The sequence below is a fragment of the Notechis scutatus genome, chromosome 5 (genome assembly GCF_049901735.1).
Source record: "Notechis scutatus isolate UNSWTSFEM ecotype Mainland chromosome 5, rNotScu1.2, whole genome shotgun sequence".
NCBI lineage: Eukaryota > Metazoa > Chordata > Lepidosauria > Squamata > Elapidae > Notechis > Notechis scutatus.
The window spans coordinates 78832838-78858174 of record NC_142013.1 but is presented as its reverse complement, the minus strand read 5'-3'; the positions used below and the strand labels follow the sequence as shown (position 1 = coordinate 78858174).

Genomic DNA, 25337 nt, shown 5'->3' with positions numbered 1-25337 from the left:
TACACAAAGAAGGAACCCCACTTAGACCAATAGTCAGCTCTATAGGCTCACCTCTACAAAACCTAGCCAAATTTCTCACCAAACAACTACAGCCCTATGCAGAATCCATCAACTCACACGTAAGAAACTCATTCCAGTTCATCGAGATCATAAAGAAACAAAGCTTACAACCCAGTGACCTACTAGTGAGCTTCGATGTCATATCCCTCTTCACCCAAGTGCCAATAAAAGAAGCCTTGACAGCCATCCAAAACAAATACAACCCCCCCAAGCACATCCTAGTTCTGACCAACCACTGCCTATCCAATACATACTTCACCTACAACAGACAAAAATACAAACAAATAGAAGGAGCACCCATGGGTTCACCCCTCTCACCTGTCATCGCAAACCTCTACATGGAACACTTTGAAACACAAGCTCTAGAAAAATATGATCACAAACCCAAACTCTGGCTCAGATACGTAGATGACACCTTCATAATCTGGCCACACGGGAAAGAAAAACTGAACAACTTCCTCACACACCTCAACAGCCTACACCCCAAAATACAATTCACCATGGAAACAGAAGCTAACAATCAACTTCCCTTCCTAGATGTCTTAGTATACAAAAAATCCAATGGCTCCCTAGGGCACACCATCTACCAGAAGAAAACACATACAAACCGTTATCTAAACGCACTCTCACACCACCACCCAGCACAGATCAATTCCGTAGCCGAGACACTCATCTCCAGAACAAAATGCTTAGCCGACGAGCAACACCTAAAAACCGAACTACACACTCTCACTAACGTACTAACAGCCAATGGATTCCAAAGATTACCCACCTAATCCAAAAAGAAACCCCAACCAAAATCCAAGACAGAGAACAAGAGAACGGCAAAGCCCTCCTCCCATATATAAAAGGCACTACAGACAAAATCAGCAAGATCCTCCAAAAACACAACATTAAAACAGCATTCTGCACAAACAGAAAAATATCCACCATCCTAAGAAATCCTAAAGACAAAATCAAGTTAGAAAACCAAGGAGTATACGAAATCCCTTGCACCGCCTGCCCCACCACATACATCGGACAAACTAACAGAAGAATAAGTGCACGCATTGAAGAACACAAGAACTCAATCAAAAAAGAAGAACCGACCTCTTCCCTGGTCCAACACCTCAAAGCCACAGGACATGAGATTGACTTTAAAAATACCAGAACTATCGCCAAAACTGAACACTTCAACAACAGAATAATCAGAGAAGCCATAGAGATAGAAAAACGCCCACACAGCATGAATAAACGAGATGATACCTCCCGCCTACCAGCCATTTGGAAACCCGCCCTCATGAACAAATGAGTACCTAACATGAAGAATGACACCAGACCCACACCCATGAGGGCCACACAAGATGCTACCACCACACTTCCATGTAGAAAGCAGACTCACACCCACACAGAAGATGAGACACGACCACGGACCAGAAGCCGTACCACAGCTGCATCACTACCCGCTTCAAACCCCTCCGACCCATACATGAAGCGAACTGACGCCCACTATGAAGATGCGGCACGACCACGAATGTGAAGCCAAACAGCAAGATCACAGCTCACCAGCTCAAATCCCCCAGCAACTAAGACTAACCTGAGCACAACCAAGCCCCCACCTGAACAGAACACACCCCCAGCCAATCAGAACACAGCCAACCCCCCCACCCAATCAGAACACAGCCAAGCCCCCACCCAATCAAGTCACACCCCCACTAGCAGTTAAAAGGAAGAAGCAGCTGCAAGCTCACATTACTCTGAGAAGCACAAAGCCGAAGACACAAGCCTGAAGATGATGAATGAGACTTCATCGAAACGTCGCCTAGATACTTCCAATTTTATGCATGAGAAAACCTGAATAACCAAAGATCCACATACAAATACCCACGAAAACCTCAGAAAACACACACACACACACATATATATTATATATAAATATATAAAATGAATATATATAAAATTTAAGAGGTTGTATTTATTTTCAAAACTCTGGAACAATGTTCCTGGGCAACGCAAAACGTAAGTGGCATTATACCATCTATCCAAGATCCCATTCTTGAGGTCTCAGAAATAACTAAAATTCTGGAATGTTTTGTTTTAAAATTATTACATAAATGTTCCAAAATATGGATCAAGCTTTTCCTATAGATCTTCACTGACTGAATAATTCTTGCCAGGCTGTCTTGAACAGTTTCAGAGTTCCAGCTGTCAGAAGTTTTCGGAAATTACTCAACCAAGAGCTAGCAACAGATGCGTCAACTATATGAAACTGTGACTCAATTCCGACATGCAGTATTTTCAAGCCATAAAATTAGAGCCTAAACTATTATTCGATTTAAAAAAAAAGATTAATAGCTATCAAAGGGAAACTAAGATGATAATGGCTTGTGTACTTTCCTTTTCTCATCTACTGTGTCTTTCAGTCTCTAGCAGCATGCACAAAGGTAGCCATAATTTTAATAACTTGTTAAATGAAGTATTTACTAATACTAATTGATTGGAAGACACTCAGAATTTAGTATAAGATGAGCAGCTACATAAATGTTTTAAATAAATACATAAATAATTATGGTTGCTCAATGCAGATTCTACACTTAATACTAACTGAGGTTTATAAATCAATTTCAAAAGTATGATGTTATATACTCTAGCTGGATAGTTAATCACAGTAAGTCACAATAAATTCTTGCCTACCATTGGTTCTTTAGCCATGATCTGAAATTGTAATATTTTGTAAACTAGTCAACTCTATCCTATATTATTACCAAAAAACCATTCTGCTGATGTGCTTAGCACAGATTCTTGGAACTGCTCCTAAGTGAGTAAATCTCTCTGGTATAAATTAAGATAAGTAAGACATTTCAAATTATTGATTTTTAAAGCACAAACTTTGTGTCACGGAAAACATTTTTGCAGCTGCATCCATTTCCTTTGTCAGAACTATAAGCAAAACTAGTTGATCAGCTCTTTTCTGCATCATAGTGGTTTAGGATATCCTGATTCAAGCATTATTTTTACTAAAGACGGTTATCAGCAGAAGATCTGAAAGATAACTGGATGCTATATGCTCATGTTTATGCATGACTTAAATGTAATGAACTTAATGAACTGGGTTGTAACAAGGGCTCCTTCTTTTCAAGCATTTACTCATGAAGAACATTTAAGAAATCTTCAAAGCAGTTAAGCCAAAAATTGTGCAGGACATTAATACTGGCTAAGGATATCTAACTGAATAAGGGGAACACAAAAATTGTATTAGGAGATTGCTTGATGACAAATGACCATATCAGATTTCCAAGTAAATGTGCTATGCACATAACTTTTCACTTGGAAATATTATCCTTTGTTTTCACTAGTTATCCTCAAATGTACATCACACCTTATACTCTAATTATAAGTCCAGTTAAACAGAATTCCTCCTCTGCTCATAGAATAGAATAGAATAGAATAGAATAGAATAGAATAGAATAGAATAGAATAGAATAGAATAGAATAGAATAGAATAGAATTTTTAATAAGAAAAAAATAAAATACATTCATCAAGAATCATAAAATGCAACACTTAATAATAGTCATAGGTTACTATAAGCAATCAAATCATACATAGGTTACTAATACGCAATCAAAGCATACTAGGGAAACAAATAAAACAATATAAATTGTAAAGATACAAGCAACATGGTTATAGTCATAAGTGGGAAGAGATAGGTAAATTGCATCTAAAGACAAGCAATATTAGTAATGGCTATGTTTCTTACTGTACCAAAGTACAGTATTATTAACCTCAACTAGAATATTCTTCAACTGCAGAGAGAATACATGTAGTCCTTGACTTATAGCAGTTCATTTAGTGTCCATTCGAAGTTACAATGGCACTGAAAAAAGTGACTTATGCTCATTTTTCACACTTATGACTGTTGCAGCATCCCCAGGGTCACATTATTTACATTAGATGCTTGACAGCTGGTTCATATTTCTGCCGGGCTCACATAATCCTCTTTCTTTCTTTCTTTCTTTCTTTTTTTTTTTTGGTATATGTTTTATTTGCAGGTTTTCTTTAACAATCTTTTTTCACCCAGTGCTCACAGTAATAATACAATTACATACAAAATTTTTATTTTCCAACTTCTGACCTTAATTTGCTCATTATAATTATAACATATTCTTTTATGTATCAATATATATTCTATTATTTTCCCAGTTTATACTTATTTCTTTATTTTTCCCATTTGTTGGGGTTCTTCTATATTTACCTCATTATCTTTAAACAATACTATGCCCTCTTTATGATTTTTTATCACTTCCTCCAAATATATATATAAATATCAATAACATTTCTTCATACAGTATACTTATTAATCCCTATTAAGTCACTAATATTTTAATATTATAAATATCACTCAGTATTCCACCACATTTTCAATATCTCAATTTTCTATAAACACCAATAAAACCAGTTGCCAATAAGATTTAATCAATTCCAAAATAATATCTCTAAATCCCCTGAATTTATAGTCCTTGAAAACTATATTTTCCAATATATTTTTGCATCCTGTATATGCACCCCATAATAATACATTTAAATATACCTAGTCCTAATCTTCCACCTCCTAATCTTAATATATTTATGGTTATAATAAATTCTATTATATATCTATACATGTGCTACTATTTTCCCAATTTAAACTTTCCACTTATTTCTATTGGTTTTCAATAGTTACTATATTGCAGGGTATTATCTCTCTATCCATCATCTCTCAGCCTTTTTAGAATTTCATCATTTATTGATTTTTGGGTGATTCTTTTAAGTTTCTCTTTTGGAATCCTATATGTCTTTCTAGCATTTTTGCACAGGCTAATTGTTCCTTCTGCCTTACCCTTTATCTCCTTCTGCTGCATACTTTGAATATCCATCCATAATGCTTCCATTTTTTTTTTAAATCAGCCAGATTCACTTAACAACCTTGTTACTAATTTAACAACTTCAGCGATTCACTTGATAAATGTGGCAAGAAAAGTCACAAAATGGAGCAAAATTCACTTTACAAATTTCTCAATTAGCAGCATACATTTTGGGCTCAATTGTGGTCATAGGTTAAGGACTACCTGTATCCTCTAATTTGACTAATTCTAGTGCCTCAAACTCTAACCAACTAATACTATTATGATCCCTCCTCTTTCTTCCCCTCTTCCTTTTACAGTTGTCCATGGCTGCCATCTTCTGGGTTGCCTTATGTCCTGCAGCTTCTATGATTTTCTATCTGGTACATAGAGACAGACTCAGCTTAATTAAAAGGAAACAAGTCTAACACTACAAATCTTTAGGAAGTACACTCCTTTACCCATGATTTAGCTCAGGAATGACTAGAAAATTCTCCGAGACCTTTGGGTAAGAAAGAGGAAGATCCCCAAGTTCCAAACAAATCCTAAGTATTTGGAAAGGGTATCTCCCGACCATTTGACAAAATAAATCCCAAACAACTTGGTTGCTGAAATGAAGGATGATGAAAATAACCAAGAATGGAATTTTGTTATAGGTGAACTATGGATTCTGGTCCAAGCAATTCCTTGCTTTAGAATTCTTCCTCATATTAGTAATCAATCAAAAGCAATCTTCTATTTGAAACTCTCCCTTTACCATAAAAATACATACACAAAACCATTTTAACCTTTCAAAGCAAGCTAATGTCTGAAATATGAATTATGATTATATTTCTTCTATGCAACTAAGTGACCTATTTTAATTATTAATAGCATGCCTTTATTATTTTTACAAATAAATCAAGGTGGCAAACATATCCAACATGCCTTTCTCTTCCTGTTTTCCCCAAAACAACAACTTTGTGAGGTGGATTGGGCCAGGGTTGGGATTCAATTTTTTTAACAACCGGTTCTCTGGGTGTGGCTTAGTTGGTGGGCGTGGCTTGGTGGTCATGTGACTGGGTGGACATGGCTTGGTGGTCATGTTATTGGCTGGGCATGGCCAACTCAGTATCACTCACATCGAGGCACGCATTTCCTCACCTGGCCTCTCATGACTGTGGGGATGTTGCAACAGTCGTAAGTGTGAAAAATGGTCATAAGTCACTTTTTTCAATGCCATTGTAACTTTGAATGGTCACTCCACACAAGCAAAGTACCAGCAAAGGAGGGGAAAAAAACTCCAGAGACATTCCTGAGACAGGAAGTGTAGTCCTGCCAAGAATGTAATAAGGGTTAACGGAGAGGCAGTTTCTATAAGCAACACCAGAATGTTTCCTTCCTGCCTTCCTTACAGGATTTACTCCAGTAATTTCTTCTAACAACCGGTTCTCTGAACTGCTGAGAATGTTAACAACCGGTTCTAGCGAATAGGTGCGAACTGGTAGAATCCCACCCGTGGATTGGGCTGAGAGAGAATGACTGGCCCAAAGTCACCCACCTAGCTTTCAGGGCTACAGCAGGACTTGAACTCAGAGTCTCCTGTTTTCTAAGTTGGTGTCTTAACCACTAGACCAAACCAGCTCTGATTTGAATACCTAAATTAACACTGATTTTTTTTTTTAAAAAAAAGTCAATTATGAACAAGTTGGTTCAAATTCAAACTGGATACCTTATATTTAGGCATGACAGCATGGGTGTTGTGCCTCCACCAACGATCCAGACAGTAAAAAAGACAATAAGTAGGGTTGTGGAGAACATCATCTGATGAGCGTAAGTTGCAGTGTCACGGATGGAAAGAGCAAATGCCATGGCTCCACGGAGACCTGCAGGCAACAGTGACAAAAAGATGTCACGCAGTTCAGGAGAGATGCTTTGAATACCTCCATCCAAACAGAAGGCCAGCACTTAACATTTGACATAATCCATAATTACCAAGGATATACACAATTTCTCAGTTTCAGGAAAAATAATCTGTTGCTATGATGAAATAGGAATGCTGTTCAAAACCAGTATGGATCTTTTGAAGGTGATGCAAGCTTCTCAACAATTAACAAAGCAGTTAGAAGAAATCCACCATTTAATTGGTGATTTATAAAATCAATCAATTTAAAAAAAACACAGTAAATGGTGGGAAAGCCCAAAGTTATGAAACTTAAGGATTTAGCAGTGGGACCCAAATTGCAATAGGTGTTGACATCCCAACATTTGACCTGTGGAATATATTTTAAGACATATTTAAGTCTCTGTTTTTGTTTACTTTAACAAGAAATTTTATTGTTTTCAAAGAACAGGACAGGAAGACCCACAATAGATCTATCATTTTTCAAGATGTCATAAGTCTCTCTTCATTTCACAGTTATTTGAACATGTCAGTATAACCTCTTTTAGACAGGAATACTTCTGAACCTGTCTCCTGTTTTTTTAAAGTCACTATAAGATGGTTAATTTCTACAACAAAACAAAACAAAAACACAAAAAATAAAACATCCCCCACCCAGGATACAAAATGAATAGAACAACAAATAAATGTTTTTGTCAGTTATGGTGAGATAAGTTCACATTAGTCTTAGGTCACACCAAGACAGGTATTCCAAATACTGAAGACCTGCTTCAAATTTCGCTCTACTGAAAGAGAAGGTCACAATATCTGTCATAATCATTTTCCCAGGTTAGGAGCCATTGCATTGAGGGAACTAGCCATGTCTAGTCTAGCAAAGAGAAGGACAAGGGGGTGAACATGATAGTGGTCTTCTAAAATTTGAAGGGCTGTCACAGAAAAGAGAGGGTTGATTTATTCTCCAAAGCACCTGAGGGAAGGACAAGAAGTAATGAATGGAAGATTGTTAAAGAGAGATCCAACCTAGGATTAAGGAAAAATTTCCTGACAGATCAATTAATCAGTGGAAGTAAGTTTGCCTCCTGGAGCTTGGAGCTTCATTGCTGGAGCTTTTCAAGAAGAGACTGAACAACCATTTTTTGGAATGGTATAGGTTCTCCTGCTTGAGCTGGAGGTTGGACTAGACGATTCCCAAGGTCCCCTCCAACTTGTTATTCTATTATTCTAAGAGCATATACCAGCTACAAGAAGAATAATCATATGTTAGGTTTGTTTTCTTTTAACTTTATTTTTGAGATGACATAGAAACATTAAAAAAATAAAGATTCCCAAAATGTTAAAATTATTTGTTTACTCTGAGGTTTCTTCAGAAGAATCACTAGTGTGAGGCCATAAGTGTCCTGCTATGGATGTCCCAGGATCCCTGCAATGCCTCTATTTGAGTTCACTACAGCAAATAAATTGTGATTATTGGGCAATCAACACCTTCATGGAACATAATAGAGCAGTTATTTTGTATTGTCGAATTCTTTTTGGAAACAGAAATAGATTGTCAGTGTGAGTGAAATGAACGATATGTAGTTCAGTAAACAATGGGAACTGTGTTAATCTTGCCATGGGAACATTCCCCAAATTACATGGCCCAAATGGTCTTATTTTTCTTCATTTTGGGATGAGATGGGGTGAGAAGGGAAAAACAAATAAAAGTATAAATTTAACAACCAATGAAGTTAAAAAAGATCAGAGGAGCCAAAAAAAGAATACAGAAGAATCAGAATGACAAATCAATATAGGTAGTCCTCAACCTATGACCACAGTTGAGCCCAAAAATTTCCATTACTAAGAAGGATATTTGTTAAATGAATTTCAGCCCATTTTATGACCTTTATTACCACAGTTGTTAGGTGAATTACTGCAGTCGTTAAATTAGCAATTCAGTTGTTAAGTGAATCTGACTTCCCTATTGACTTTGCTTGTCAGGTCAAAAAAGTGATCACATGACCCCGGGAGGGTGCAACCCTCATAAATACATGCCAGTTGTCAAGCGTCCGAATTTTGATCACATGATCACAGGGATGCTGCAATGGTCATAAGTGTGAAAAACAGTCATAAGTTACTTTTTTCAGTGTCATTGTACCTTTGGACAATCACTAAATGAATGGTTTAAGTTGTGGACTAACAGTATATTAGAATTTTTTATTATTATTATTATTATTATTATTATTATTATTATTATTATTATTATTATTATTATTATTATTATTATTATTATTATTATTATTGTTGTTGTTGTTGTTGTTATTGTTATTATTATCATCATTATTATTGGTTAATCTTTAATAAGATTCACAGCCTTTGGGGCTGATTGGTAGCTCAACAGCTCGAGTCCTAACCAAGGACCTAGGAACCGTTCAGGTAGCATTGGAGAATATAAGCTGTTCCAAGTGGGGTGTTTTTTTGTAGAATCATGGTATTCAAGTCTGATAAATTCAGGATTTCCAAATAGCAAGGCAGCCTTTTAGGTATTGCTCCAAGGGCTCCAATTACAATTGGGATAACACATGATTTCTCTTTCCATTATTATTATTATTATTATTATTATTATTATTATTATTATTATTATTATTATTATTATTACTACTACTACTACTACTAAGGAAACCCTCTTTATTGGCTTCATCTTACTGATTTACCTGAAAACATCATCATGTGTTGAAAATTCCCGGAGATCTTGTGCCTTCTACCCAAATTCAGGAAGAAAGAGAGTGGGTAGATGTGTGCAGCTCGTCCCAGGAAAACCGCTATCTAACCACAACTTTTGGTTAAGAATCCAACAGGCATATATGTTATTTTCAAGTAATTTCATTAATTTTAAGAATATCAATTATTACATAAAATATCAAATTGCTTTATTTCAGTCAATGTCTAGCAGAAAACACAAAATCTGAACAAAAACCAAAGTAATGATCTATGTGTGCTATTAAACAACACTGGGGCATACAGAAGTATAAAATAGTATGGTAAAGCTTATTAAGACTAAGACTAAAACTCAGACAATTTAATTTAATAATTTTAAGAATAAATATCCTACATGTCTTTCTCACGTAACAAACCCTTTTCTTATTCTTAAACATGTCATATTTAAATCCTAACACCTTCTGAGAGAGCCTCTGTTCCATTGAAATGTGTTTGTCGTGCAGTTTGAACAAGGGAAGCCTCTACTTCAATACTAAGAAAACCAACCCCTCTTGCTATCTATTTATTCTTCCTTATCTGCAGTAAGCATAAGGCTGCTGTTGAGAAAAAACAGGATTAACCGTCAGTCAATCTTCCTCCTGCACTGGTCACTAAGAAACCACTCATATCATGAAAGCCACTTTGATGGATCCTTAGGGAAAACAGGCAGAAGATAAACTGCACTTCTTTCCCAAGTCAATTCAAGTAGGAAAATCCTATTTGCAAAACTGCGGCTTGATTTTCAAGTGTTCATTTGCATATGTACATTGCTCACTTGCAGGTGCTTAAGCAGAACTATTTGTTGAATGAATGTTTATAAACACTTAAAACTGAGCTTCTATATACAAGTTCAGAGGAAGAGATGCTCAACAGAGGTCAGCACTAGGCTAATCTAAATGGGTTTAGAAGATTCAAGAGAAAGAGAAAGAACAAGGTGTTTCTGAAATAAAGCCAACCTTAAATGTGAATCTTACAAGAGCCTTCCTAAATAGCATTGGTCAACTCAATGAAAACAGAGACATGGGGACACTCAAGAGTAGCTCCAGAGAATGTTACTGTTGCTGAACCAATAAACTGAACCCGAAGGCAAAACGATGAAATCCATAAATAAATAGGCTCCCCTAATAATATTTTCATGCTGAAACATCAATACTGTAGGGCAAAATGGTACCAGTAGTACTTTGAATTTCCTTCTCTGTTAAGGTTTTGGAGCAATCTATGCAGGCCCCAAACCAACAGATCTTCGTAAGAAGATAAGGAAATTTAATCATGAATTAATTAATTCTTGGAATACGAGAATTGTAGCCATTTCCAAAAGAAGCGTGAGGCAGCTTCTATATAGGAAGGCTGAGTGGGACATTGGCTGATTCTCTTTATGAAAGAGGACCATTGGAAGAAGTAAGTGGAGCAAGGCATGGTGGGTTGGGCAGGAGGCCCAAGGTGTACGGGGAAGTGTAGGGGGAAGCAGGCACAGCATATTTTATACACACATATTTTACACCCACACCCACACACCCATATATGAATTTTCATTTCCTTATATAATTTAAAAAGTGAAGTACACATGACAGCAAAAAAAGGAAGAGAAACCTTTTAGTAGTTCTCTGAAAACTGCATCATAAAAATATTAACAATAATCAGTACAACTAAAGATATTGCCATTACTATGTGAAAATGATTGAGATGGGTTAAAAAGTAGATTCTGGTTTAGAGTAAATTTCTCTCTAGGGCTGACTACACAGCCTCAGAAGTGTAACTGAATCAGTACAAGTATGATGATAAAAGGATTTTTTAAACTTAATCCTGAAGGCAAGATTCAGTTTGGGGTTTTTTCCCCCCTGCATGACATATGTAGGAACAATAAAGATTAGGATGAAAGTTAGTTCATCATCTCTCAGTTTTCATCTGAAAGTATAATTCTCCATTTCCTAGTTTTCAGCAAGTACCATGTTCTTCTTTTTCATCTTTCCAAGAATATGAAACTAAAGTAAATCTAATTTAATTATATTTTTAGAAATTATATTTCCGGGAATTGTTTTCTTTTGGCCAAACTACTTCTCCTCCAGTTTTATTGTCAGGTGCTTTAGAACTTCAGAAGATACAAGAATTTTTATCATCTGACTTTAACACACGCTGTCCACCTTCTTCTGAAGATTTCTCAAATCTCATACTTGCTTTGATAAATATGCAGGTTTCAGAAATCCTGCATGTACACAGATTTATCCCACATAATATTCTGACTCAAAGACAGAGATAATATTTTTTTTCTAATATTTAATCTACCAAATATAATATCTAATAGATTATAATTTAAGATGCTCCATCCTCTTGTTTGGATTACAGCAACACAAAATTCAAAAGCCACTGTTTTATAAAAGAGGCTACAGTAAAAACTACTGTGGTCTGATTTCCAACCTGCTATAAAATACAGCTGAAACCCTAAACACATGTAGTTAGGAGCTAATCCTATGAATTCTGTAGGACTTACCGTATTTGCCGGCGTATAAGACGACTTTTTTGCCCTGAAAAAGATGCCTCCAATTGGGGGTCGTCTTATACGCCGGAGTCGTCTTATACGCTGCCGGCAAATAGTAATTGGGAAGCACTGCGGCTGCCAGCTGCTGAGGCACTTTTGCGCACCGTGGAAGCGAATCGTGAAGCCGAAAGGAGCAGCCAGCCTTCTCCCAGCTCCCAAGGAAGCGAGGCTCGCACCGCCCGAGCTCCGCTGAGGTATCCGGCTGGGGCTGTCAGGAGTTGTTACCGCTGGCGCGGCTCCGCGCGGCTCCAGTCCGCGTTGCCTCGGGAAGGGAAGGCAAAAGCCGCGGCTCTTCCTTTTGCCTTTCCTTCCCGAGGCAACGGGACTGGAGCAGCGGAGCCGCGCCAGCGCAACAACTCCTGACAGCCCCAGCCGGATACCTCAGCGGAGCGGGAGGTGCGACCTCTTCTTGGGAGCTGAAGAGAAGCTGGCTCCTTTCATTTCACGGGATTCATTTCCACGGTGAGACAAAGATGCCTCAAAAAAAAAAAAGTGCAAAAGTGGAAGGCGTGCGGAAGAGGGCGAGTATATAACAAACTATATTTTGAGTGGAAATGTTGGGGGTCGTCTTATACACCGGGTCGACTTATACGCCGGCATATACGGTATTTCTAATTAGACATCTATATGATTGCACTTTTAAAAATATCTTATTTCAACTCCATAAAAACACAGATAAAACTTCTAAAATATTTGAAACATACATTTGAAATATATTAAATATGAAGAAAGGATACAAAAGCTCCAATTATGAAAACAGGGCTGAAAACATGTTTCTGGAAAGTAAACAAAGCTAAGCCCATATAAGAAAATATGAAATTCTCAGCCAGGAAATGCAGAACTTCAAAGAGCTAAGGGGAAATGTGAAAAGATTAGTTTGCCAGTTGTATTCAATATACTTGACATTTTATATAAATATCTATGTATTCCTGTCTTCCATAAAGCTCATGCTAAGTAAAATAAATATACATGTAATAATAGAAAATAATGGGTTTAAAAGTTAAATGTCAGCTTGTTACCAGTTATTTTTACCATTTTATACTATGCATCTAAAATAACACACCTGAGATAGTGTAATGTCAAGAAGGTAATTCCCAAATTCATATCTGTTCAGTTTTTCCTAATATATACTGAATTTGTATGGTCTTCTAGTATAGCAAAGAAAATGATAATAAAATGAGAATTCCTTTCTGATCTTGCTGGACTACAACTCTCATCATCACCTGGGATTGCTGGGATTGCTATAAATGTTGCTGAAATACATCTACAGTATAGCAGGGGTGTCAAACTCAAGTCATCACGACGGCATCACATGACATATCGGGATTTTTTTCACCTTCATTAAATCGGGAGCAGGCATGGTCAGTGCATGACACATCCAGCCCATGGACTGGTAACTTGACAGTCCTGATCTATAGCAATCCCAGCAGCACAGCTGGTAATGAGAGCTGTAGTCCAGCAAGATCAGGAAATAATTCTTGTTTTATGATCATTATCCTATGAACAATTATCATGATAATTATTCAGCAGCATGTGAAGTACCTAAGATTCCTATTCAGAACTATAAAATTAACCCCACTAAAAACTAAGCCATTAAAGCCAACTGCAAATCAGAATTCTTATTTGTATCATCTCATATACTACAATGAGTAGCATAAGAGGTGCTGAGTATTCCATTAGCTGAATGTTGAACCAGTGTTTGGCCTTTGCCTCACAATCATTTAGTCATATAAGAAGAACAGATCATGTTGTCACTGCTATCATCATTTTAGTCCTTACATCTCCCAGCACAGCTGAAACCATTGAATAAAAGGTCCCAATTCTGCCATAATTCATGAAGGGTATCCTAGCAGAATCATGTGGCAAAGATGGGAAACATCAGTCACGCACAGGGAAAAGTACAGTAGAAGAATAGCCAAGAATCTTTGTCCCAGCCCTATAGTTCTGTAGGCCTAAGGATGTTTTGGAGGGCATGACAGAGGTACATTTCAATATAGAATTTGCATCCCCTGTAGTCTGGGTAACAATCCAAAGAAGACTGCACTTGTTTTCCCAATCACATATTTCAGTTCATCAATTTTTATTAACTGCAAAAGGCATTTTCTGTTCTTATTAAGAACGTGACAAAATAAATACATAATACAAATCATGCCTATTTACACAGCAAAGGCAAGATTTTTTTTCCTCACCTGCTTGGTTCGGCTTCTTGATTCAACAGATAGATTATTGTATGTGTAATGAGCTTGTGTTATACCACAGAAAAGAACAGACACAACCCCTGTCAAGTAAACAACAATAAAAAGAAACATTAAACAACTGTAGGTTGTCTTGTTTCTACGGTACGCTCATGAAGATTTTAAATATGTATTCTCTCATTCGTAAAGTATTTGATACCTGGCTTGCCTATAAGAACCTGATAGGTTACCTTTTCTAAGGTATGTATCCCCATGAAAAGCAACAGAGCTTAATTTTACTTGAAGATATTACCATAGATCCTGGACACCTAGTTCTAGATTCCAAGGAGTACAAAGAAAACTGTAGGGCCTGCCATACAGAATCTTCTCAGATGCCCACTATCAAATATATTCCATGTTTGTAGAGAGAACCTTGGTAGTTCCCAATTCTTCAAACCATTGGTGAGATTGAAATAAAATACTAGGCTCCTTCTGGCATTGAAAAATCAACCTATATTTTTTAGAATACAAGCATTTTGTCTACAACCATCAAGGTATAAAGGACAAAATTACAACTAGACACTATGTTTCAGCAACTCAGTGATATTTGAAACTTAGCGCTTAGATGTACTACATTTCAGTTCATACATTTCAACATTTTAAAAGATGTATTTCTTGCTTATAAAGAAAATTGCAAATAGCCTATAATAATTCTGTATTTATCTAAAATTCAGTCTGTTAAAAATGTTAAGAATCTTACTTAAATGAAAACAAAATATAGAGCTAAGGAATCAACTTTAGTTTCTTTGGCTCTGACTGGAACTTTTGAGTTTGTTTTTCAAAAACTCATAGTCTCCATAATAATGTGTAAAAATGTCAAATTTATAGAATAGCAAATCTCAATATTATAAATAAAAACTCTTCAACTACCTGGATTTTCAATAATGCTGGCTTAGAATTCTGGGAATTGGCCTGTATATCAGATTAGCAAAAGTAGCCAATTCAAAATATACAAGGATATTCTTGTTTTGGTACAATTAAAGCTGATTTTGAACTCTGTAACACAACTAAAGGACAGAAACTAAGGCAGCTTAGTCCAGGAACATATGTGCGTGCGTACATACATACATACATACATACATACATAAGTTCAGAAATGTGCAAAAGTCATTCTCAATTAAAGTAGATACATTGTTGTTTTTAACATTTATTTGGATGCAGGAATAAGGGCAAGGAACTAAATTATAGATTTCATATATTTTCGCATTCAATATCCTAACGATGCTTCCAGGCAAATCTGTGTGAATCTAGTATTAGTTCCCAACATATTTAGGCAACCACACCCAGTTCTGTGGAAAGATGTCACTGCCTTTAAATGCTGAGAGCAAGTACTATGATTTTGTTCTTGCACATGTTCAAAGCCCAGACTGAATTCCCAATATTTGCAGAAGTCTATTCAATTATGTCCTCCATGCAGGAATAGTTGCTAAAAATAAAATAATTTACTTTTCTCAAAAATAAACACACACATCTGATGACAGGGATAATGATAGTGTTCCTACAATAAGAATTGCTATGTCAGCATGACATTACTTAGGTTCTTCTTTTCTATAAAAGTGCCTTACCTGTAAAACCACAAGCTTCAGCCAACAAGAATGTACTCCAAGACATCAGGAAAAAAAGGGCTGTCTCCAGCAGGGGAAAGCAGTGTAGCTTAGTAAACTTTGTCACCTGAACATTTTGTCAAGGCCATACAAAGACTAGATGTGATTTAAGAATTTCTCAAAGGTATTAGTGAGGCAGAACTGTAGAGCAACTACGCAGCTGGTTATCATGACATGACATCCTAATGTAGCCAGATTAAAAATGTTTTTAGATTAGTCTTAAATCTTTGCTCGGACAATAGCCAGATTCTGAACTCTTTTCATCCCTCTCATCTCCTAGCATCCCTCCTTATTCTTACTATTTGCCTCCTTATTAAATTCTCTAGCATATAATCTTCCCGTTTTAGCTTCATCTGAATGAAAAGTTTGTCTTAGCTTGACCCACAATAGTTCCTGTTTCTAAACCAACTCTCCTGTGATGCAAAATTTTCCCTTATTCAGAGCAGCTTTAGAAGATTATATGCTACCCACCACAATTCTCCAGAGACAAGAGCTGCAAACAAGAGAAAAACAAATTGTCTGTGCCAAAAAGGGAAACTAGGACGTGGTTTGCACATGCAAACAGCTGGAAGGCATTTTTAGCAGAAGGATATAAGAGCTGTCACAACTCCAGTCGCTACTCCCATGATGAAAGAACCACTGAAGATTCCAAGAAAAACACCTACAGATTTAAAAAAGGCTGCTGCATCAAATGCATGGGCATTTTCCCCAGTGGGTTGATATGCTACAATAGAACTGTAAAAAGAGAGGGAGAGAGAAATAGCAATCAGCCAAAAATCTATCCTACATCATTCATCGTTTTAGACATCAGGCAATTCTCACCTATTCATCAATCCCCAAATTTCTCTAGGTAAACACAAGAACAATGACGTCCCCACAATGACGTCACAAAACACAGCAAAACCCCTGTTAATGCTCAGGGGTTCGACTTCATTCTACTTACGAAGATAGTACAATAGCAACAGCATCATTTAGAACACTTTCTCCAAACAGCAGTGCATATAAATCAACATCAGCATGAAGTTCATTAAAAATTGCCAGGACAGTGACTAAAATAAGGAAACAAAAATGAGTAAAAGATTTAACATTAAATTGTATATAATTCCTTAGAGAAAACATTTTCTCTACATTTCCTATACAGGGAAAGGTTTTCATGTTGCAATACAAACATGTAGACAAGGATGTTAACAGGTTGAGTGTTAATGAAATGATGACTTACAAGCATTTTTGCAATTTCTATATTTACTTTATATGAATTATGCTGGTCTATGACTATAATAAATATTTAACTTTATTTGTATGTGTTAAATTTATTACAAAATAACTGTACCTTAATAGTTATACAAAGGCAGAGGTGTCCAAACTTGGCAACTTTAAGACTTGTGGACTTTAACTCCCAGAATTCCTCAGCCAGTGTAGCATAGCTGGCTGAGGAATTCTGGGAGTTGAAGTCCACAAGTCTTAAAGTTGCCAAGTTTGGGGACCCCTGTACAAAAGCATACAGACACAAACTTTGATTCACACATCATGTTAAGCCAAACACATTTTTGTTTGTTTGTTTTGCTTAGCTTGTTTGTGAAACCACTGCATATGTAAAAAGTGTGCTTTGTGCCTGACACACTGTATGAACCTAGCCAATTATAATGTAGTTGAACCATGAATGCTACAACCATGTATAAACCTAATTTTAAGAACTGAAGTTTGTACCTGGATCAGTAGCAGATATTATGGCTCCAAAGAAAAGGCAATCAGTGTAATAGAATTTATCAGAAAGCTGTCCCACCAGTTTCATTAGTTTAACCACACCATACATGAGATTCCTGCAGAATAAAAGGAATAATTATTTTTTTCAATATTTTCATTTCTTTCTCTGACCTTATTTAGATACTTTCCAGCCCCAAACAGAATTAAAAATACATGAAATTCAGTAAAATATAATAAAACACATAAAATGCCATGTAGAGCAATATCAAATATAAACAACAATGAAATGGTCACAAACCACATTATTTTAGATAGAATAGAATAGAATAGAATAGAATAGAATAGAATAGAATAGAATAGAATAGAATAGAATAGAATAGAATAGAATTCAATTCTTTATTGGCCAAGTGTGATTGGACACACAAGGAATTTGTCTTGGTACAAATGCTCTCAGTATACATAAAAGAATAGATACATTCGTCAAGAGTCAAGAATCATAAGGTACAACACTTAATAGACATAGGGTACAATAAGCAATCAAATCATACTAGGAAACAGTCAATATAGATCATAAGGATACAAGCAACAAAGTACAGTCATACAGTCACAAGTGGGAGGGGATGGGTGATAAGGAATGATGAGAAGGTTAATAGTAATAGTAGTGCAGACTTTGTAAATACTTGGATAGTGTTGAGGAAATTATTTGTTTAGCAGAGTGATGGCGTTTGGTAAAAAACTGTTCTTGTGTCTAGTTGTTCTGATGTGTCTAGTTGTTCTGATCTATAGCATCGTTTTGAGGGAAGGAGTTGAAACACTTTATATCTGGGACGTGAGGGGTCTGTAAATATTTTCACAGCCTTCTTTTTGACTCGTGCAGTATACAGGCCCTCGATGGAAGGGAGGTTGGTAATAATTGTTTTTTCTGCAGTCCTAATTATCCTCTGAAGTCTGTGCCTGTCCTGTTGGGTTGCAGAACCAAACCAGACAGTTATAGAGGTGCAGATGATAGACTCAATAATTTCTCTGTAGAACTGTATCAGCAGCTCCTTGGCCAGTTTGAGCTTTCTGAGTTGGCACAGAAAGAACATTCTTTGTTGTGTTTTTTTGATGACGTTTTTTATGTTGGTGTCCATTTTAGGTCATGTGATATAATAGAACCTAGAAATTTGAAGGTCTCTACTGTTGATACTGTGTTGTCTAGTATTGTAAGAAGGGGTAGTATGGAAGGGTTTCTTCTAATGTCTACCACCATTTCTACGGTTTTGAGTGGGTTCAGTTCCAGATTGTTCCAGTTACACCATGTGGTTAATTGTACAACCTCCTTTCTGTATGCGGATTCGTTGTTGTCTCGAATGAGACCAATCACTGTTGTGTCATCTGCAAACTTCAGTATTTTAACAGATGGATCGTTTGAGATGCAGTCATTGGTATATAGGGAGAAGTGGAGAAAGCACACAGCCTTGGAGGGGCCCTGTGCTAATTGTACAGGTATCAGATGTGATTCTGCCTAGCTTCACCTGCTGCTTCCTATCTGTTAGGAAGCTTATGATCCACTTACAAGTGTGTTCAGGTACCGCTAGCTGGTTTAGTTTAGCTAGAAGAATGTCTGAAATGATGGTATTGAATGATGAACTGAAGTCTACAAAGAGGACCCTTGCATAGGTATTTGGAGACAGTCTACTGTGTTTTTTTTTAAATGTACACCTATTTTATTTTCCAAGTAATTCTAGAATGGACAGTATAGAATTTAATTTATGCAAGGTTACACGAATGAAATGGATGGACCTGAGATTACATTCATAAACTCTCTGTTTTCATTAAATACAAATAAATAAGAGGGGGCATTGCCCTTGATTCTTCTCATACATACCACACATAGAGAGGGTGGGAAGGAGGGGGAAAGAGAGGAAAAAACTATTTTAAAGCTATTTTTAAAAGATAATCAAATTTCAGGAATGAAAGCAAAAAAAATTAAAGAGAAACATGTATTGATTATTAGTTTTGCCAAATATCTTATCTTGCAAGCTGTTTTACTGAATCAGCTAATTCCAAAATTATCTCCCACAAGGCCTTAAAGTATTGCAATACTCAACTCACCCAATAATGAAACAAGAGACTGCAGTTCCCAGGAAAGCATAAGTTAAAATTGATCCAAGATTTCTGAAAAAGTGCCTCTGTAGGGAGGAGAAAAAAAGTGAATTAGTTGCCAAAAGGAGTTCTTCAGAATTTTTGCTGAACTCAAAAAAAAAAAAAAAAAAAAAGTACTACATTTGGTAATGCGAGTGTGGAAACATTGGCCAGAAAACTGAACAATTTTATTTGGAACTTTAATAATATCTTAATCATTTTGGAGATCTATCTAATATAACAAGCTCAGGGTGTCTATGCAGGGCTCTGATTTGGCGAGTCAGGCTATGTCAAAAAAGGAAATTATTTGATGGAAAAGTTCATTGTTTCTCACTTGCTTCGTAAGTTAACCCTCTAGAACACAGTCTCCAACCGGCTTTAAGACTTGTGGCTCCGTGTGGCTGGGTTGGGGTGGTCAGTCTTAAGTGGTTGGACCTCTCCAATCCCCAATCTTTTTGGCTTTGCGGACTGGGGGGGAGGGGATGATTCTGTGTGTGTGGTGGGCACATACACCCACCACTCACGCAAATGGAGCCTGCAAATTATTGACAGTAATCCAGTTGCTAACACATAGTCCTCTCTCGGTGTATTCAAGAAAAAGCTGAAAATGACTTTGTCACATTTGAATCTGTGGTGGAGAAAATCTGCTGTCGAGGAATATTTATCAACACTTTACAGGCCACAAGGATTCATCTTCTTTGGATGCAGGCCTATCATTTCAACAAGCTGTTTACAATCCCAAATGGGTTAACAAGTCATTCTGAGGTGGGCAAAATACAATATTATAATTTCATCCTTTATTTCATAGCAATTATGAAACAAAGCAAGTAATCTAGATGAGAACATAGAATGCATCCTTACTAAAGATATCCAGTCTCCTACCTTAACTTTACCTTAATATTCAAGAAATCTGGCCCATCAGTTTAAATGGATATCTGATCATTCTAATTTTATCTCTGGACTAATAAAATAATACTTGTACATGTACACAAAACATCTGCAGCTATCACACCTACCAGGTTGCAAAAAAGCATGGCAGGCTTTTATGTAAAAGGAAAACTGAATTTTAAAGCCCTAATTTCTAGTGATTATAGTGAACTCTCACAATAATCATAAAAAACAACAAAGTCTTTTGCATTTATTTTATTTGAGCAGCTTTCTTAGCTATATACTAAACACACATCTTACTTCTTAAGAGATAAGGGAAATAAATAAAATGGGTATCACTTGCCATTTTAGATCTCTCTGAATGCTTTTTAAAAGATGATTGCCTTATTTTGTAAGTGGAACTACTCTTGTGAAAATAAACTACAGGACTTTCAGTGCAAGACATGCCCTGCATCCTGAAGACTATATGGAAAATTCTATGTAGGTTATGTAGCTTGAAAACTTCCCAAGAGCATCTTATTCCCATATAACCCAATCAACCTTCTAAATCTTGGAAGATCTTGGTTTGTAACCTACAGAACACTATGTGAGATTATAATAAATGCTGAGGTCTGCACATCAGCCAATGGGAGTTAAATGAGTGGCCGGATAGTTAGGTACTGTAACTAATTTATAGTAGGTACTGTATATGAACAATTTACAAATTAAAGAACAGAATATTCCTGTGAACTCCAGCATGCTCAATTTCTCCTCCAGAATATGCCAATCTAGCAGTTCAGTAGTTTTCAAAAGTAAACCCTTCAAACTGGAACATAATATAAAGGGTGGGGGAATCAGTTTTATGTGAACACAAGATAAAAACCCAGGGTGTGAAAATAAGAGTATTTGAAGCTTACTTTCTTTAAACTGTAGCCAGCATGGAAAATTATGGGAGGCAAAAGGATGTTGAAGAATACTTCTGGGTCAAAAGTTACCTTGAAAGAAAAAGAGAGAGAACATGTTATTGAACAAAATGCCTATGTGGCTATATTTTTGATAGTTTCTCAAGGCAATCTTTCAAATTATTTTTCTGAAATTATTACTTTGATACCTGCCTCAGGAAACAGATTTTATTGCAAGAATTTCTTACGTTGCTCTAACTCACAAGCGTGTGTTCCATTTTGCAAGATGATTCAGGCAACCATTTATCTTTCCGAACAAAAGTTTCACTTAACCTACATTCTGCACATAGCAAAATGGTGGCTTGGATTCATATCCTTATTCGGGATAAGGATATGGATAGGGTTAAGTGGCTGGATAATCTACCCCTTACATTTAGTTCCTGATCTATAAAAAAATAACAGAAGGAAGCAAGTCACAACGTGACTTGTGAGAAACAAGAAATTAGTATTTAATAGTATACACACCCTGAGATTTTGAGGTTATCTGAACCCTAGGTAGTGGGAGGAGGGAAGGTAAACTATCAAACTGCTATGGAAAGATCAATAATCATGTCTAAGGACCACAGAACGCAGAAGAGATGGGTTGTTACCATATTTGAACAACACTACAAACTGCATCCTACTACTAGGAAAGATTACACTGCATTTCACATTTTCCGCTTTGAAAATTTTTTGTGTCAAAATTTTGTGCAGTTCAGTAGGAAAGGAACCGTAGTCAACAAAAGGCAGCTCTCACTTTTCGCAGTATATCATTCTGTTCCACATTGTGTATTTTTCCAGGGCTTATTTCTCCTTTTAAGGTATATTCAAAGAACTTCCCACTGATGTTGACTAACAGAGTGGAATAAGCTCTGTCTTCCTGAGAACAGCTGAAAGGCTTGTCATGACCATTGGCAGGAGGTATACCATATCTCAAGATTACTCCAACAATCAACCCTGAAAGACAAATAGGACCACAAGTTACATCCTACTGGGGCTATATAAACTTTTACATGTTTTATTTTTAAGAAGGATTTATCGTTGACTGATTACATTTTTATATTCATTTTCATGTTCTACACAGGGAGGATACAGATATTTTTCTCATCATTGTAAGTACAACTATAATCACAACATTGTGCAAAGGAAGCTTAAAAGGTTCAGTGGGGCATCATTTTAGAACTGCAGCACTGCCATATGTTGATATTTTAATTCCTATTTGGAAAGTTCTAGTTATAAATAATCTCATGTCCATAAACATACTAGATTTTTTTCTAAAACATGAGGGGATTCATACCCCCTTCTTCAATTCAGTATACTACAGTTTTCTGATGACACCCCCCCTTCTAAACCATTCAGAACTTCTAAAAAAATGCAAGCATTTGATCCTTACAATGTCCTATCTTTATCCAACTTATGCTTGAGCTGTTCATTGGCCAAAGCCCAAAACACTCTGAGCAATTAAACATCAATTTGAAAACTGAAATGAATACATTTTGTTTAGCACCTTGGGTTCTGTAGTGATTCCAGTAACCAGGAGGTTGATTTGGCAAGTTTCCAGCCACAAAATGAATTCTACTTTTTAGTTTTAAACAAATATTGTAAGACAGGATTAGATAACCAGTTTGCTCACTTAAAAAAATTCACAGAGCCCTTAATTTAAGTCCAAATGTATTTGGGACATTAAGTCTTCTCATCATGTTAAATATTCTGCCAAAGCCTTACACAGGAAGGGCAAGCAAAACAAATCTGACCATAGCTCTAGATTTTGACTGGAATATACTTATACTGAGTACAAGAGTGTTCAGTGTACTTTCTGAATAATTGTTTCCAAAACTCTAAAAGATTTGTAAAAGAAAAACAAACAAAAACCAGAATTCTTAGCACTTTAATTACCGGGGTGGGTTTCTACTGGTTCTGTCCACCTCTGTAGAAACGGTAGCTCTGAAGAGCAACAGACATAGAACCAGTTGATGTTTTTGCCCCCCCACCCACCTGGGCTCTTACCTGATCTTTATTTCCTGATTTTTCAACTTCAGCTGCCGAACAAGGCACAGCTGCAGTTAGAAAAGCAAGAAAAGAGGGCTGTTTCAAAGGCTGCTTCTCTGCAGGCAGCTGCTGATGACGATTTACAGGCGCGCAGCCTGCAGGGAAGCTAGTAAATCCCGAACCGGTAGTTAACCCTGTCATATCCCACCCCTGTTAATTACACTACAAATTTTCATGATCATTTAGGCAAAATAGTTCAATAGTACCAGATAAATCATGTTATCAGATATACCTTAAAAGTATTTATTACATTTGAATAGCTAGGGCAATACTACCAATAGACAAAAGAAATAGAAGTTCCAAAGGAAATCTCATAACAAATATGAAAAAATAGCATTAACCAATATAGAACAACCCAACATGGATTATATGTTCCATAAACCATGGTTGATAAGGAAACAGTATTCTAACAGTGTAAGACACTAGCCTGGTAAAGAGAAAGCATAAGCTTGGATCACAAGGCTATTTATTCTAGAGCAGTTTTGAGGTCAAAAGAATTAACTAGAGAGCAATCTCATTCATGCTTTTCAAAAGAATACCTGTTACAAAAGGATAACACCCACTCAATAATTTGACGTGAGTTTTGGTTTACCTTTATAAAATTCAAAACAATCATCTTAGAAATGTATATTTGTACGAAATACTTTTTCAAACTCTCAAGTGAATTTTAAAAATGCATAATCTAAATGGACTCAAAGAATGTCAGTAGACAGCTTGCATTTTCCTTGAATGCTACATTTTCTAAGAAGGTAACACCACCTTAACAATCCAACCTGGAGACAACTCTTTTAAAAATGGTTGGGAAAATGCATTGCGACCCTGCTCTACTTTCTTGCTAAACTGCTCACATGAATTAGCAGCAAATATAAATCCATAAAAGCTTTGCCTCTAAAAATAAAACCTAGGTAGAATAATTAGTGCATCTAATGAGTGGATAATAGCTTTTAAACTATAAGCTGGAGAGCAAAAAAATATTTGCCTTACTTTTTTTTTTTTTTTTTTAGCAAAGGTACTTAATTCTGAAAAAAAAACCTGAGCCGCAGATTGATATTTTGAATTTAGAATATTTCTATAATTATTGCTGGCATGCTGAAGCTAAGAATTTGAGCAGTATGAAAAAAATTGGTGCTAATCCTTAAGGCTGTGGTTATGACTGAAATGTGGGAGGATGAAAGTTAGAATCTGCACAGAAGTTCACTTCTGATCTTCTTTAGGGACTGGCTGATTGAACACATAAAGCCCTGTGAAATAATGGAACTCTACCTAGTTTGACCCCATTTCGTCATATTGGTAAGCATTCTTAAGGCAATCAACTGCCACTTAAGAGGCCACTTTAATTACACACTTCCAACATGTGGGTTAAGTTTTTTAATGTTAGTTACATTTTCAAGGCATGCCTTCATAGGTGTTTTAGCAGAAGTGTGATTACATACATAATAAAGAACAAAGGCTTCTCAGCCAATCAAGCTCCCAATGGGAAACCCTATATATAGAGTGAGGGCAGCATTTACTCTGCTCAAATAGCAGTTCTCTGGTGGTACAGGGGGGCTTTATTAGGATTAATTTATTTAATAAATAAATTAGCTCAGCATGTCTCTGCAGACCCATTCACATTCAGAAATGAACAACCAAAGAGAAGGAATATCCTTTTTGAAATGTTTGCTTCCAAACCCAACCAGTACTTGAAAAGATAATATTTGTTTCTTGACAGCACCTGAGGCTTTTTTTTCTGTCAAACTG

General features: G+C 36.3%; 2 protein-coding genes across 3 annotated transcripts in view; both read right to left on the bottom strand.

Moving 5' to 3' along the window:
* Positions 1-25337, bottom strand: part of TUBGCP5 (tubulin gamma complex component 5) — a 379326-nt gene that overhangs the window by 100724 nt on the left and 253265 nt on the right. The gene's annotated exons all lie outside the window — the stretch shown is intronic.
* Positions 1-25337, bottom strand: part of SLC9A7 (solute carrier family 9 member A7) — a 58548-nt gene that overhangs the window by 15322 nt on the left and 17889 nt on the right. For both annotated transcript variants that reach the window (XM_087967092.1, XM_087967094.1), the window contains exons 2-12: positions 22306-22505; positions 21525-21602; positions 19711-19787; positions 17617-17729; positions 16853-16958; positions 16498-16644; positions 15871-15971; positions 14261-14349; positions 12809-12922; positions 9493-9604; positions 6632-6785 (exon numbers count right to left, since the gene is read on the bottom strand). In XM_087967092.1, coding sequence (XP_087823218.1) covers positions 6632-6785; positions 9493-9604; positions 12809-12922; positions 14261-14349; positions 15871-15971; positions 16498-16644; positions 16853-16958; positions 17617-17729; positions 19711-19787; positions 21525-21602; positions 22306-22505 — 1291 coding nt within the window. The remainder of the gene's footprint in view (positions 1-6631; positions 6786-9492; positions 9605-12808; positions 12923-14260; positions 14350-15870; positions 15972-16497; positions 16645-16852; positions 16959-17616; positions 17730-19710; positions 19788-21524; positions 21603-22305; positions 22506-25337) is intronic.